The 16,390-nt window shown below is 44.7% G+C and overlaps 2 protein-coding genes across 2 annotated transcripts; both read right to left on the bottom strand.

Moving 5' to 3' along the window:
- Positions 1–668: 668 nt before the first annotated feature.
- Positions 669–5,981, bottom strand: acp6 (acid phosphatase 6, lysophosphatidic). The gene is made up of 11 exons (XM_071927034.2): positions 5,911–5,981; positions 4,765–4,996; positions 4,507–4,635; positions 3,638–3,768; positions 3,387–3,466; positions 3,192–3,279; positions 2,869–3,001; positions 2,508–2,608; positions 2,257–2,349; positions 1,972–2,137; positions 669–1,813 (listed from the first exon to the last, which is right to left on the bottom strand). Exons 2-11 carry the CDS (start codon positions 4,987–4,989, stop codon positions 1,679–1,681), a joined length of 1,281 nt encoding a protein of 426 aa, XP_071783135.1. The 5' UTR covers positions 4,990–4,996; positions 5,911–5,981; the 3' UTR covers positions 669–1,678.
- Positions 5,982–8,959: 2,978 nt separating this feature from the next.
- On the bottom strand, positions 8,960–10,111 carry gja5a (gap junction protein, alpha 5a). Its single transcript, XM_071927035.1, has one exon. It carries the CDS (start codon positions 10,109–10,111, stop codon positions 8,960–8,962), a length of 1,152 nt encoding a protein of 383 aa, XP_071783136.1.
- Positions 10,112–16,390: the final 6,279 nt, after the last annotated feature.

Here is a 16,390-nt window from a genome sequence, read left to right on the forward strand (position 1 = left end):
TGATTCTCTTGTTGACTCTGGGTAATAATCATTCCCACAGCAATAATCCCCCAAAGGTGGTCAGCAGAATGGGACAGGATTGGCTGAATGCCACAGCAGGTATGCCAGGTATTATAGAACTAGAGATAGTTAGATCTGGTTAACATTAGTAAGGCAGGTGTGGTGTCCAGAGCGAGACACGTGGAAATGTAAACACTTACTGCTTATCATCCAGTTGACTTCCTCTCTTTTCTCTATTGTATAAGCTTGTCATGTGTTTCTCCATTGGCTTTGGTGCAGAATAGCCTACCAGGGCTGTGGTGATGGACTACAAATAAAAGATATTGTTTTGGTATATACATGTTGTCCATGGTGTGTGTGTGTGTCCATGTGGCTCTTGGCTATTCATGTCTAGTCAGTTATGTGGTCCGGGTGCTGTCTTTGTTGTACATGTCTAACCAGCTCACCAACATTCAACTAGACCTACGAGAGTAACTCATACCAAGAAGTAGCATTGCCAAGTTCACATTTTATCAGGAGGTACTTACTGAGAGCTATTTTCAGAGGACACCACACTTCCAAAATAGTTGCAAGCGTGTTGATGTACTTGAACATGAAAACCGATCCAATGTGCTTTTCTAACCCGTTTGTGCAGTTTCACTTGGTAGAAAGAGACACACAACGCTGGTCGAATTTTTATTTTTCCTCACCAATCCAAAGCAAACTTAAATATATATGAAGTGATTCAAGGGAAAATCCCCACGATGAGGTATAGTGTGTGGTATTGTATAACAATATCAGTATCACGCAGGTCTGTATATTGGGCCCTAAATTCATGCATATATTCTGACCAACAAATCCCTAAAAGAAGGCACCTACTATTTCACTCTCAAAACATACTGTAGCAGGATAATTCCCTTTCAGCAGGTTCTATACATGGTTTGGAAAAGACATTCACCCAGGTGGTCATGTGCGAATTTCTTTTCTGTTACACATTCGGTACCCTCAGTTTATGAACACTATGTACATGAAGTGCGTAGTATTGTGATTTGTCATATCCAAATGATTGGATATGAAACATTTGGTTGAGAGCACAACCAAATTGGCAGAATAAATGCATCAGCAATTTGATACAGGCATTGATAACGCCACATTGTTCATCAGGTTACATTTCTGTCGGTGACAACTAGAAAAAGAAAATTAAGAACGTTTAAGATGTCCACATTTTAGTGGATACTTGAATTTGCAGTAATGGTGTAAACTTGATTATTAAGTTCAGCACTGAACAAATTCAGTGCATACAGAGGCACTAAGCACTGTATATCAGGTATAAGTAACAACAATTGCTGTACATAAACGTGTTTATATACCATTAGCATGAAATTGTTCATTTGGTCAACCAATGACACACTAAATGCCTAGATGAAACAGCTTAATGCCAACCTAAATATTTGGAATGGTTTGATGAATCAAGATGAGGACTTAATCTAAAATAAACTAAAAGCGTCTATAATACAGAATCTCCAAAAGTGTGTGCCCAGGAAAGATGGCCGCTGTGCGTTCTGACACTGAAGCATTATTATTGATGTGGTTTGCTGGCTGGGGTGAAAGCAGAAGACGTAAACAAACATGGTGTCTGGTGACTGTGTGTGCATGCCATGGGTATTGCTGTGTTCAGGGGTGAAGGCTCATGGAGGGCTCAGGGTTCAGTTGTGCCCCCTGTGCTGTTACAAAGGGACCGGTAGAGTTCAGAGGTCAGGGAGTACACCGAGAGGGCCTGCTTGAACTCCTGCAGGGGGCAGTAGACTCCACTACAACCTGGAATAACTTGGTCCTGCAGAGACAGAGACAGGCAACTTACAGAGGCCGTGCAGACAAGGAATTCATACAACAATTTCCTCAGATAAATCACAGTTACTTCCTTGTGGGTGTTACCAAAATGTGGACGTGGCCTCCTACAAGGCACACTTGAGAGTGCATTCTCACCCCTACCTGGCCAATGTAGGACACTTTAACGAAGGGCTCTTTGGTCTGCCGGTGTTGGTGCAGCTCCAGAGTGATATCGGCGGCGTACGGTGGCCATCTCATGTCAAAAATCCCCAGAGCCATCAGACAGGGCATCAAAGTGGTGTCATGTGCCGAGTACAAGAACAGCTTCCTGGGTAAGAGAGGATTTCAATAACAGATTCAAACTGTTTAAAACCTGTACACAATCAGGATTACATAAGAAATGGGTGTGTGTTTTCTTGGACAAGGGTGTATCCTCAGGTGTCTAACCTGTTTGGCTCTGATGAGGAGCCCTGTAGTTTCTCCTCAATGTTGACTACCAAGGTGTGCAGCAGGGGTCCCACACACAGCTGCAGGTTCTCCCTGACCGAACAGACAAGAGAATTAACGCAGGCTCATAGAAGTGAATACAACACAGGTGAATAATTGTTGTCACTGCCAACAATAGCAGTGGATTATTGTTAACATTGGAATCTACTCTTTTCAGCAGCCCCTCCTCCTCTGCCGTTGCTTTATCTAACCTCTTGCTGGGTTCGTAGATATGGCAGATCATGTCCACAGCTCTCTGTTCCACTGTATTCCTCCAGGTGTCCAGCACTGCAGGGCAGGCCAGGCCATGTGTCTGTTAATATGCAGCAACATGACACACAGTCATGTCAGACATACAATTACTGAACACAGGCCTTGACTTGGCAAATCCTCTGGAATTTTTTTGAACATGTCAGAGTCACAGGGTTTGGCAATTTATGTAACCGACAGCTTGCTATGCTGCAGCCACACATTACTTGGGTTATGGTGAGGCTTAATAAAAATCATACGAATCACGATGGGTTATGGTAAGGCCTAATAAAAGTCGTATGTATCATGATGTTGCAGTGTCACCTCTCTAGCAACCATGTCGTCCCTAATGAGGATGAAATCGACGCGCTGGTGAGCGGCGATGCCGAGCGCGTTCTGGATGTTCTGCAGGTCTGCTGCGACGTCTGGCAGAGTGGACGACTCTGCCCAGCGGTGGCTGCACAGAACACACACAGTGCCAGCCACCAAACATTAGATACACAATGACAACCTGTCAGAGGCAGCTCAACTCTCCTTATAATTTTGCACAACACATTTTTCGAGCTTCCAATTTGGGGCAGCCAGTGCATGGGATGTTCTGGGCTTGGCGTGACTCTGTGCCTGGTAGGAAAATACATTCTATTTACCCGCTAAGGAGTTTGAGTAGCTTGCATCCATGGTAGTTAGGATACAGGATTTCAGATTCTGCCTCCGTTGTTAATATGGGCACAACTTCTGTAAGTGGAAGTAGAACAGAAAGAACATTACAAATACAGACAGCAGCAGGCATGAGATCCACAATTAAATAAATAACATCATGCACATATGGACTCCTACCTTACCTTTCTGTTTTTGCTGGAACAGACCTGCTACTAGGCATTTGGCAGATTCAATGGTCCTCACAATGTTAGTGGAGCGCACACTAGGAGAAAAAAAAATAAAAATAGGTCGTGGAAGGCAGCCAACTTGAAATAGTAAAGTGTTTAGGCTGATATCCTTTGTACTGCACTCACAAACCCAATGCATCAAAGCTGTACAGTGTGGTAAAAGTATTTGTGGTCCTGCTGCACATCATGATGTGGGGCACACTTACTAGACTTCAGCTGGGCTGAAGGCGGAGCTCAGGAAGGGGTTTTCCTCGATGTATCTCCTCCTCAGCCTCCCTCCCAGCTCATACAGCTGCTGCATGCCCACTGTGGTCAGCTGACCGGGGAACGTGCCGCCCTGCCAAACATAACAAAAAGATCATGATATAATCACAACTGTCACCCAACAGCCACACACCTGCAGTCGCTGATCGCATGAAGGAAGCCAAAGTGAATGTGGTACAAGGATGGCCGGAGTCCATATTGTGGGATTTAGCTTTCTAAGCTAAACCCAGTACAGTAAACCTCTTTATCCAAGCAGCTAGCTCAGCACAGGAAACTATCATTTTCACCCACTGGCCACAATGCCTGGCAAATTCGCTAACTTTAGCTCCCAAGCTTTTACTTTACTCTTTACTTCAGATGTGTTCAGCTATTATCTTCCTGCACATAGCATCATTTCCATAACCAATATTTGTCAGCATCCACATTCAAATGATGCATTCTGTTATTAAATAGCTGATTTCAACTTCCCCAGTCTTGACTTTACACAGATGCAATCAGGAAATTTGTCATTTGGTCTATTATTCCATCAAACGTATTGGTTGAGCTTGACATTAAATGCTTGACTGGTTAAAAAATATGTACACATTTCCATACTTATTTGGATATCATTCTCCTTAACTTTTCCAGGCTGAAAAACCCAATTTTCCCATGACATTTCCAGGTTTTCCATGACTGTAGGAACCACTGGCTGGTCTTACTTTCCTACACTGAACCAACTCTAGTAGCTTTCCTGTGATATCTGTCTGACTCTCTCTTCTGAAAGCTCTTCTAGGCCTGGTTGCATACAACACCACACCACACACCTACTCACGGTCAGTATGTTGCTCCGGTAGCTGTCTTCCACAGGTGCTGCTGGCCTGGGGCCTCCTTGCAGATCCGTCACCACATAGTTGATCTGGGTGTGTGCTGGAGGCTCCAAGAGGTTTGGCACCCACTGGACCTTTAATGAGAGAAACATGACCAGAGAAAGAATTGCATATTTATTATTGACAGACATTTGGTGACATCGTAATTTTTTTAAAGATATACGCATGAAATGGGTTGATGGAAAGCAGCATAGGAGTGTCACCTCCATCACGTCAGGAATAGACTTCAGCGGTGTTCGAGCCCCATGTCGGAACAGGACTTGCACCAGTTTGAGCTCGTAGGGAGAGTTGGGATTTGTATCGCCAGTGGTGCAACTGGAAGACAGCAGATCTGGTTCGGTCTTCTTCTGAGACCACAGCATTGAACCAAAAGCCATGGACACCGATACAGAACCTAAAACACCTGCCTTGGTCCAAAGAGTCCTCATAGCTGCCCTGTAAACAACACAGATTGTTCTGTGAGTGATATTTACAGAGTCAGTCTGAATTGGCCCAATCTACATAAAAGTAATAATAGTAAGAAGAAGAAGAAGAGGAAGAATCATAAGAATAGTAGAAATAGGCTAATAATATATTTTCTGTGTGCCCTTAAGCAAGACACTTAGCCTACAGTCTTACAGCCTACCAGCTCCAGTGCCCACCCTACTATGTAGTATGTGTGTTGTATTAAGTGGTCAGCTGTGTTAAGTGGTAAAATCCTGGTAAGTCCTATCATTAATATCATTATTAGAGGCAAACAACAACAAATGAGATGTACAGTATGTGTGAATCATAGCAGCATTAATGTACAGTATGTGTGAATCATAGCAGCATTAATGTACAGTATGTGTGAATCATAGCAGCATTAATGTACAGTATGTGTGAATCATAGCAGCATTAATGTACAGTATGTGTGAATCATGGCAGCATTAATGTACAGTATGTGTGAATCATAGCAGCATTCCAGTGCTAGTTGTTCAGGTCAGGAACAGTTCAGGCTAACTTATCGCTTTTCTTTCTCCGCAAGGTAAACAAGATAACTAAGTTAACGTTACCTCATTTCAGAGTTATGAAGTTCACATATTCGATAAAATTGCTTACGAAGTAAAGCATAATTCAAGCAAGGGGTAACGTCGGTTAGCCAACAGGTATTTGCTTTAACAGTTACTGTCATACTAATCTCAGGTAACTCGTTAACAAGTAAGCTAACACTAACGAGCATGCAGCTAACTCTTGCCAGGCTATATTCACTTCAAGATCATGGCATAATGTGAAACGTTCGTTACTCATAAATCGGTCTCGCTGTCAGCAGCCAGCCTAGCTACCTGTGTCATGATAACAGATTATTATTCTGCCGCAAATGTACTTACTTTCTCAACAGGAGATGAAATGAATTGATGCCACTTGCGTTATAAAAATTGAATTATTGATGAAATCACTTGTCATTCGGCAACTCTTGACGCCGGTTTAGGCCGAAGGGCATGCCGGGAACTGTAGGGCACGATACAGCTTGGCAAAGCTGATAACCACGAAAAGAAAACTACATTTCCCAAAACGACATCATATTCCTGCCTTGCTTCTTCTTTTTCTATAAAATGTGCGGAAGACTAAATGCATCTCAGACTGTTGCTGCCCTCCACAGGACATAGGTGTACCTACACCTCACCGTCTGATGATGCCACAACTCAAATAATACTTGTCATAAATTATTATAATAGTGTACTACTCACCATCCATCTTGAATGCAAATTCTTTCAGTCCAATATTTCTGGACTAAACCTGATCCCCATCCATTTAAACAAATCTTTTACACACTTATGCATTATTGTCCAAACTTGGAGCCTTGGACAACTGAAATCCTTGCCTCAATATTTCTTGAAAATTAATGATTGATCAACCCATGATTGATTTACAGAGAAAGGAAAAGTTTATTGGAGAGCAATCATTCACACAGCCATCCTCTTGGCTACTGCTCTGCTCTACAGACAAAAAGTATGTGCCTTATACAGCAAAAACCTACATTGATTATCAAATGAGGGTAGTTTGCATAAGTGAATCAGAGGTGCACAGGTGATTAACAAACATGGAAAATATTTGCATATATTGTAGCTTCCCACTCCGTTTCAGCTTGTGGCAGATAAAGCTAGATGCTAGCACCCTGCTTCCTGGCAAAGATGATAAGCCACAGTCTTTGTTTGTGCAAAAACATCTTCGCCAGTCTGTCTGCTGCAGGGCCTTTCTGGTGACAACAGTCTGTGAGATAGCAATGGTGATGAGCATAACAAGATACTGATTCAGTGTCAGATGAATATCATTGTAAGGCTATCACTCATATCAAAGCTGTAGGCCTGTTGCAAGAAATGAAGGAAATCCTTCATCCATGTTCCTTTTTCCTCTGGGTCACTAAATTATCTTGATGGGTGGTGACTTGTGACTTAGGCATGTTTCATGATTTGGTGTTTTATGCTTGTTTGATGAGACTCTAAATTTTTTTTTTTTATTAATGCATAGCTGCTAATGCTATCTCTTCCCCCTGATTCTCCCTTGTTTTCGATGTCCATCTTTTCCAGTTGGGTTTAATAGGGCAACTTGATCTAAATGTAAAATCTCAGATTTTACACAATTCAGTGCTAGGTATCCAGTGTGATTATGTCTGTTTGTAATGTACTCTATAATAGCATACATGCATCTGTATAAGTGCAGGAAAACAAAAAACAAAAAGATTTAATAATATAGACATTCCTTCAAATAATATACTGTAACACTGACAATTCACAGGTCTTGAAAGAGACTCACCACAGCAGATTGTGTAATTGATCATTTATTGATTTGTGATGAGTTAGTGATGGTATTATGACATAGGGTCTGTGTCAAACAACCAAAACTGCAGTGGATGTATAGGCTTAGAAAGAATTTCTATTTTTAAAATGGATGTTTGCTGTATTGCATATATATAGGATAACAACTCAAACCCCTGGTTGCAAAAGATAGTCTTTTACAAACTGAGGTTATAAACCAAACCTCTACAGTTATAGTACATACATTTACGACAAAAAGACTGAAATGAAATAAAATGCATTCAAAAAAACATCAGTTGAAATATTTACCTTTTTACATTGCATAGGGACAAATTCACTAGTTACACAATGGCTCGAGGAGAGAAACTGAAAAGCAAGTGCAATGTCGCCACCTAGTGGCCGAAACTCGTCATAACAGCATCCTTGTAGGACCATCATCTTTTTCTTTGAATCCCCTTCACAGGGAAAAATGCTCTCAAAATACATTCTGTCATCATTCCTGCACACGAAGGCTCCTGCAAAACATATGATTAATGAAAAACAATTTATTCACACTTTTTAGATTGTGAATTATTTCGCTTTAAGGATATCAACTCAAGGATATCAACTCATTTACTTAGCCGTAATCCACACTTGTGTTTTAAGTGTTCGTCAATCAGACAGGTATAGTGCAATGAAGTTAGTAAGTCAACAGATTTGTGCTAACTTTAAATTTACAGTCTTTGCCATGGCTTTTGAAAAGAAAAATGTTATATGGAAATTGAAAAACAGATTTTATCACACCATTCTTTAAGGCACTTTACCTTGATTGATGTAGTTCATTGCGCACGCTCTGTACACAAACATCCAATTTATGGAATGGCAAGCTTCACAGTTTACTGCATGTCACTTCCCTGTTTTCTTTTGTCATTTCTTTTTTGCCCTGGGAGAAAAAAACAGTTTGTTGTGCTATTTAAAGCCAGAATCTAATCTATGATTTATTGCATTGTTGAGATGTGTGTCATAATTTCACTTTACAAACTGTGCTGCAGTTGAAAACAGCCTCAGTCATCTCATACTGGGGATCAGGTGGTCATTCTCCATAGTCTCTCTCTCTCTCTCTCTCTCTCTCTCTCTCCCCCCCCCCCCCCCCCCCTCTCTCTCTCTCTCTCTCTCTCTCTCTCTCTCTCTCTCTCTCTCTCTCTCTCAGTCTTTGGCTTTTACTGTTGATATAACTGGACTACTTTATCAAAAACATACATTGTACATTTGTCAGATATCACAGTTTTTACCCTGTTCTGATTTCAAAATTATTTTTCTTTTGCAGTTCAGATGTCTGTTTTTCAAGCTTGGGGACAGCTTTGTTCACAAACAGTATGTGGTCACAGAGACACACATGTCAAGTTTATAGGGTCCATTCACAGACTCCTTCAGTCTGTCCTCGACAGTCAGTTGTCTCTGGTTCAGGCATCAGCACCAGGGTTTGCATAGCTAGTCTGTGCTCACTGACTGTCTGACTGATCCATTCATTCAGAATCAACACTCTGTCTAAACTGATCTTTCCCCCCCCTTCTCTTTGGATCTGAAGGTCCAGCTCTCCCTCCTCTCTCCCCCCTCTCAGCCGCTCTCTCTGGTTGTGAATCTATACTGCCAGGTCATCTGTGCGAACCCGGCTGCTGCTTCCGCTGGTCTTGCTCAGGCGCCGCTTGTCCTTCAGGTAGCTGGAGTGCAGCAGAGGCGACGGGGAGCAGCCGTTGGGCAGCTCCCCCGCTGCCTGGTTGTAGCTCATCCTGAGGAAGTCCTCGTCCTCCAGGTTGTCCCGGCTGTGGTGCCGCTCAGTGGCCAAGTTGACCGAATTCTGCTGCAGCGCCATCCTGTTGTTGAAGGGATGAGAGGCCAAGGAGGTCATGGAGGTCATGGGGTTCATGGAGCCCGGAGCTGCCAGGCACTGGCTGAAGTCAGGAGGGGGAGTGCAGGAGGCGGAGGGCCGCGGCGGGCTGTTGGGCTCCAGGGCCGCGGACACCGCCACGGCTCTCTGGCTGTTCTTCTGGATGGCCTTTTTGCGTATGCACTTCCTGACCCTCCTCCAGCCCAGGTGGTAGAGCTCCACCACGGACAGCAGCAGAGACACGCCGGCCACCACCAGCATGAAGACGATGAAGACGTTCTTCTCTGTGGGCCGGGACATGTAGCAGTTGACGGGGTTGGGGCAGGGCCAGGCCTTGCAGAGGTACAGCGCCCTGAGGAACACCCCGTAGATCAGGTACTGCACCACGATGAATGTCACCTCCATCACCGTGCGGATCACGATGCTCAGGATGTACGTCTGCAGCAGGGCGCCCTTAAGGCGGATACGGACCGTCGCCTCGGACGCCGGCTCCCTTCCGCTTTCCTTCTGCTGGAGGTACTCCTTCTCCCCCTCCAGGTCTCCCCCGCTCTCCCCTCTCTCCTCCCTCTCCTCCTGCTCCCGCCTCTTGCGCTTCTCCTCCCTGCGCACCGTGTGCATGGCGTGGCCCATGTAGATGAGGGAGGGCGTGGAGACGAAGACGATCTGCAGGACCCAGTAGCGGATGTGGGCGATGGGGAAGGCACGGTCGTAACACACATTGGTGCAACCGGGCTGCTGCGTGTCGCACAGGAAGTCGCTCTGCTCGTCGCCCCAGGACGACTCGGCCGCCGTGCCCAGCACCAGGATGCGGAAGATGAAGAGGACGGTGAGCCAGACCTTCCCCACTGAGGTGGAGTGTTCCTGGACCTCCTCTAGGAAATTCCCCAGGAGACTCCAGTCCCCCATCACTGCTCACAGACCGAACACACACCTGAGACACAAGGCCCGGAGAGGGAGGATGACAGGAGAGAGGGAGAGAGAGCAAAGAGGAAGGGAGAGAGGGTGTGGCAGAGGATAGGTGAAGTCAGATTGAGATTGATAGGTGGAGGATGGAAAGAGAGGAAGAGAAGCAGAAGGTAAAAGGGGGAAAAGAGAGATCATGAGTTATAATAGAGAGCTGTAGCTCCTCCATTGTCCTGGTGATGAAGTGACCGGTGTGTGTGTGTGTGTATGTGTGTGTGTGTGTGTCTGTGTGTGTGTGTGTGTCTGTGTGGCATCATATGCGTATAAATAGCTTCTCTGCCTGTGAATTGCTTGAGGACTGGACACCATGGCATGAGAACAACCATTTTCCCACGAGAGAGAGACAGAGGGAGAGAGCGAGGGAGTCATGTGGAGTCATGTAAAAGTAAATAACGAGGTTGTTTTAAGAAAAATGATACGATATAATGCTATGTGTTTATCTTCTCCACATCCCATTCCAAATTGTGTATGACAGACAGGGTAGCGGGCCACGGGGCAAGTCAAGGCTAGGAGACAGTGTCCTTCTAATGCGATGCGGTGACCTGGCCTGGGCGGCGCAGCCTCCATCTGGCCTGCGGCACGCACCAGCAGTCTTCACTCACAATGACAGCGCCCGTTAACTGAGCAGCAGCCTTGATGTCCGCACATTCCTGCTCTGTGAAGATGGAGCCCTCCTACACGCTGCGATTTGGATCTATTTGAGAGTGTCAATCTGATTTCTGCATCTATCCTCTTTGTGTGTGGGTGTGTTTGTGTGTGTGTGTGTGTGTGTGTGTGTGTGTGTGTGTGTGCGCTTCCACCCCTTGACTCCAGTATGAGTGAGAGTTTGGGTGAGACCCAAACATGGCAGTGACGGGCTGCCGTGTCTCAGTGAGGAATGACCCTATAAGGCAGTTCACCGGACGGCTTTATGGGCCGCCATAAATGACCCCCATCATCGAGGGGTTAAGCAAACCCATCAAACTCCAACGAGGGGCGCTTGAGACACAGACCTCCGCCATCTATACACGTACGGCCACTTCCACCTTTTACTACGCAATTAGCGGCCCAAAGACAAATGAGTTACAACAGAATGAAAGAGGGCAGTAGGGAAGTAACGGCTTGACAGGTTTTTCCAACACGTCACACGTCTGAAGTTACTGCCCTACTTGGCAGGGTTATAAGAAAACATATACATTCCTCAAAGCTGTGTCTTAAAATTAGAATCTCAAGTTAAACAAGCTGCCAGTTCATTTGATTTAACGCGGTGCCAGGTAGAAAATGGATACAGAATCACCATAATCACAGATAGTGGGAAAAAAAGCCAAACAATCAGATAATATCTTCTCTTACCACCCCTCATCTCTCTCAGAGTGTAATCCAAGAGCGGTTGGTTCCATTTCCCCATAGAGATAAGTTACTTGTTTATAGTCCACTGTACAGGGCTTTGAAATGCCTGGCTGACAATGACACTGGTGCTGTCTTATCTGTCTCTCCTCACCCTCACTGTGAAATGACCATGACCATCTCTCTTTCTCTTTCTCTCTCTCTCTCTCTCTCTCTTTATCTCTCTCCCTCTCCCACCCCCCTCTCTCTCTTTCTCTCTCTCTCGTTGTGGTATGTTTATGGCAATAGGATGGAAAGTCAGATAGACCTGAGGCATTGTGTTCTTTATCCTTACACTGTGTAGATCAGGGGGGGGAAAAAACACACCACCATGAGAACATGGGAGAGGAAATGTACAACCTCTATCCGCGCCTTAGGCTGATGCATAGCATAGGAAAGTTTGGGGAATGACACTCGTTTTCCCCGTATCCAGCTAATACCCTCTAACTGTCCGACTGTTTGCAATTAGACCATTTGGGTCATTACATCAGTTCGAGCCGTGATCACGGAAGTCACCGACTCATGGAACAGGCTCACAGCCTTCCTCGGACAGAGCTATGATCTTTACTGGCAGTGAACCACATGAAGGCTGAGGGCTGGGGCAGAGGAAGGGAGCGCGAGTTCAGCCGTCACAATAGCAGGAGGTTCACATTAAAACGGCCGTGTTCTTATCAGCTAATACTGACAACAGGCTTTCCTCACCTGTTCAGACCCAGGCAACAATGCATCTCTTGTTGCACTAAGTTGGCCTTTACGGTAGTTTATGATTATTTTGTGTCGGGCAGTATCGTGGCTAGCATTAAAAGTCTGCTTCTACAATTTTGGAAGAAAAAAAAAAGTCATTATTCATCAGTTCATCATTCATGATCTCCAAAATGTAGAAAGAAAAGTAGTGTCTCTCCCAAAAAAAAGGTGAAACAATGACTTAAGTTACCAACTATTCCTTGAAAAGTACCACATTTTGTTTTAATGTTGTGCTGTCACATATTTTGTAAAAGTAGTACTTTTTTCAAATGGTGGATATTTCATTTTGGAACAAAACTATTTGTGTGGTTAATGAATCTATGCGTCAGTATTTGTTTTTTTTTTAAATATCACCAGGCCTTATTTTGACTATCCTCCATTCCCAGAGTTGCCACAGGAACTTATGGTCAAGAGAGGTGAGAGTTCACTGACCTGCAGTAATTACTCTGTCAACACACATACAGTACACACACACGCACACACACACACACACACACACATGCATGCCCACATACATGCACAGCGGTGGGAATGGAATCTTTCCTAGTCTGAGAAAGGTAGACAAAGCAGAATGTGGATTGGTCGGGGAAAGCTTCCTCTTCCTGTTCTCAGAGGAAGCAATCTCAAACAATATGATTTCCGAAGGACATCAGGGACATGGTATTAAAAAGTGAGAGAGAAAGTGAGAGAGAGACAGAGAGAGAGAGAGAAAGAAAGAGAGAGAGAAAGAGAGAGAGAGAGAGAGAGTGAGAGGCCACAGCAGAGATATTCCGGTGAATTGCTCTGTTGTAACAGCACCTTGTGTCTATTATACCTGCACTCCTGCTGGCTCTCTGGAGGCCGGGCAATAACCAGGGATTTACTGTGATACTTTGTACCCTTTGCTGAGCTCTTTGGTTTGCCTGTACACCATCATAGCTGTCATATTTGTTTATAATATCTGTGTCAGAGCAATGGACAATCTGGTTATGAAGTATTCAGAACAGCGGACTGCGCAAATAGGACATTGCATACCGCTGAGTTATTTCTCTTTGACGTTGATCAAAGCACAGGGGATCATCTCTCTCTTTCTCTCTCTCTCACTCTGTGTGTGTGTGTGCACCTGCTTGTGTGTGCCGCATAGAGGAAGAGTGTTGGTCAGTAAAGAGCGTTCTGTCACAACAAAGTCTAGGATGGGAGAAGTGTTGGAGAGTTATCATAATAAACCAAGAGAGAGAGAGAGAGTACACTCTGTATGAACTGAGGCCATTGCACTGCTTCAGTGTGAAACTCAAGCTGAACTCTGTTAGTGTGAAGACCTTAAGAAGGGGAAGTGTAAGAACTAATGGGTATTACTGCGAGCGTATATGAACTTCCAGTCGGATGTGCGAGCTTAGACACTGAGCCGGCCTGTTCTGGATAGCAGCCAGGCCACAGAGCGAGGTGCGGTATAGCGAGGGGAAGACAGGCAGAGCGGCTAGAAAACTGCATCATCGTAGGGTGACGACTGGCGTCCTGCTGCAGCGGCCCGCCGCAGAGCAGAGCCGGCTGACAAAGCCACAGGAATGAGCGCTGTGTGTTCCCTCTCTACCCGGCAACACAACAACAATAAATCCTATCTGACGCCATGCTCTCTCTGCCCGGCCTCCCACAGCGCTGCCTCACAGGGCCGTGACTCCGGATCAAGAACCAGCACCTCTCCGCTCATGGGACTGTCGCACCGAGCCCATGGAACACATGGTCCGATGTTTTACAGCACCATCAAGCGCTTTTTTTTTTATTGCTTTTGGGTGGCGCTTAGTGTGATGGTTTCAGATTATGGAAGCATTAAGTGTGATTTTAGTGCTAGATACTGTTCCTCTAGGCTGCAGTTTTTAACTCCTAAAATAGAGTCAGACAGTAAAGACAGTAAAATGCTGAGAATAGGCAAAAAGTTGATGGTGGTTCCATTCCAGTTTTGAGGCTGAACCCTTCCCCAACTCTCTCTCCATTCACACCATTATCTCCCCCTCCCAGTTGGCCCCTCTCGGCCCCCAGTGTATCCACTGGGCAGGAACAACAGGGGGCAGGGTTGATTTAAACATCCATATTCTCTCCCTGATCTGCACCCCTCAGCACTAAGCTGTGTTTGACATACTGTACACTCCCAGTCCTCATAGAGGACCACAATGTACTGCCTGGTCTATGGCTCATCATAAACACATAGGCACTTAGGTGGCGGGTATACATTTACATTGCCAGGTTCCCTTTAATGGGGCATGTTTAGACTAGCATCCATAGAAGAAAAAGTATTTACATGGTGTTGTGCATTAAGTACAATAGTGCCATTATGTGTGTATCAGTGTCTGTTGAGTTAGTTTGAACAATGTCTGGCTGTGAGGTAAATATTTCAGCAATCACACATTATAGGATCTCAGTATATTGCCTCAAAACCACCTAACCTGAACAACTCAAGGATGGTCTTCAATTTCAATAATGCACAGGAAAAAAAATCTCATTCATCTCTTAGAAGAATGTCTATTTGACAAATTCTACGGGGCCAAGTTTGGCCTCACTGGCCCACATTGGAGGCCCAGTGTTAGATTCTAAAAATATTGTAGAGAGCCAAATTTGGCCTGGTGGCCTCAAAGGATTCTAGTGCAGGCCACCCAGATTTGTCCCTTTATAATTCCATGGCCCTCTGAATGGCTCCAAGTTGGTAAATTATCCTATATGTGAACTATATTAGTGCATTATAGATAAATACATAGGTGTGATTTGAGACAGCTTACTTATTAAGGCATGATAACAATAATAATACAAGATCTAGAAATGTATGTTCTAACAGATACATTTTAAAAAAGAATTTGAATTGTGTTTTTTTTAGCCATGGCCCATGTTAAATTTTGACCCTCCATGGCAAAAGGTTTGAGCATTGCTGACCTAGTGGTAGATTTTCCCACCAAAAATACCCCAAAACAAAACAAAAAACCAAAAAATAAAAAAATAATAAAAATGTGACCAAAGTGAATGTTTCACCTCTGCCTAATTTTCCATTTAATATTATGAACACCTCAGTGCTTGTATGGCTGCACTAAAAAGACAAGGTAAAAAAAGAAACATTCTCTACATCCATGTTTCACCAATACAAGAAAAAGATCATGCACTTATTGTACAGTATGGTGTATTTTGTTGGACACATGTCGTTCTATAGCCTTGACCTGAACCTTTGAAGAGCTTCTAGTGATGGTTTCAGCACTGGAGAAATAAAAAGATAGACCAACTCTGTGTGTTACAGCTAGTCTTAAATGACCCGATCCAGCAAACCTCTGCCAGGAACTCTATAACAAAAATATCCGTACCAATAACAGTTCACTTTGCAGGCACTGTGTTGTGACAGCTCAGCAATGTTTCAGCCACACTGGAGCACTAGGAAAATGTCAGACCAACCAGACCGCTGCTCTGCTCTAATACATTTATACACTACTTTTGTCAGTCTGCCGTGATTTATAAATTGAAATGAACAGAGCTGTGTACAGGATGCCATCCCCCAGCTGCAGTTATTCAAATTCCCAGCGTTATTTTTATACCAGGGGTGATTCAAGCTGCCCCTCATTTTACCAAAGTACTTAGGTATCAAGAGGCCACTTAGGTGAAATGGAGAGATTAAAGGAAATATGAAATATGACTACTTGGGCCTATAAGGCACGCCTTTTGAACTAGAACTTGAACTTCAACACGCGTGCAGAGTCGATACCAGTATTTTTAAACATGCACCGCGGCAACTGTTTGTGTGTCGGACTGTAGGGGTTGACGTGCGTTTCTCTCCCATGAGTGCCGGGGATTAAGATCAAGGATGAGCAGGCTTAAGTTTAGCTGTGGGGGGCCGGGGGCGAGCTCGGGATAGCACAGCCCACCGAGTGGAGCTGATGTTGGATCGGTGGGGTGGGTGGGGGGATACTTCCCGAACTCACTGAGTGGGTCACCTGTCGCCTGACGCCCGGACCACCACCGCTTATAGCCCAGCAGTGGATCCAGGCTGCCATGTATCAGTCACGCCAGCAGAAGCCAGCGGGCTGATCTGCCGCCTGCTACCTTACATGGCTGTCTGGCTCTTCATCTGCCCATTACTGTACACAGACCCACAGCCCTGTT

The sequence above is a fragment of the Centroberyx gerrardi genome, chromosome 10 (assembly GCF_048128805.1).
Source record: "Centroberyx gerrardi isolate f3 chromosome 10, fCenGer3.hap1.cur.20231027, whole genome shotgun sequence".
Taxonomy (NCBI): domain Eukaryota; kingdom Metazoa; phylum Chordata; class Actinopteri; order Beryciformes; family Berycidae; genus Centroberyx; species Centroberyx gerrardi.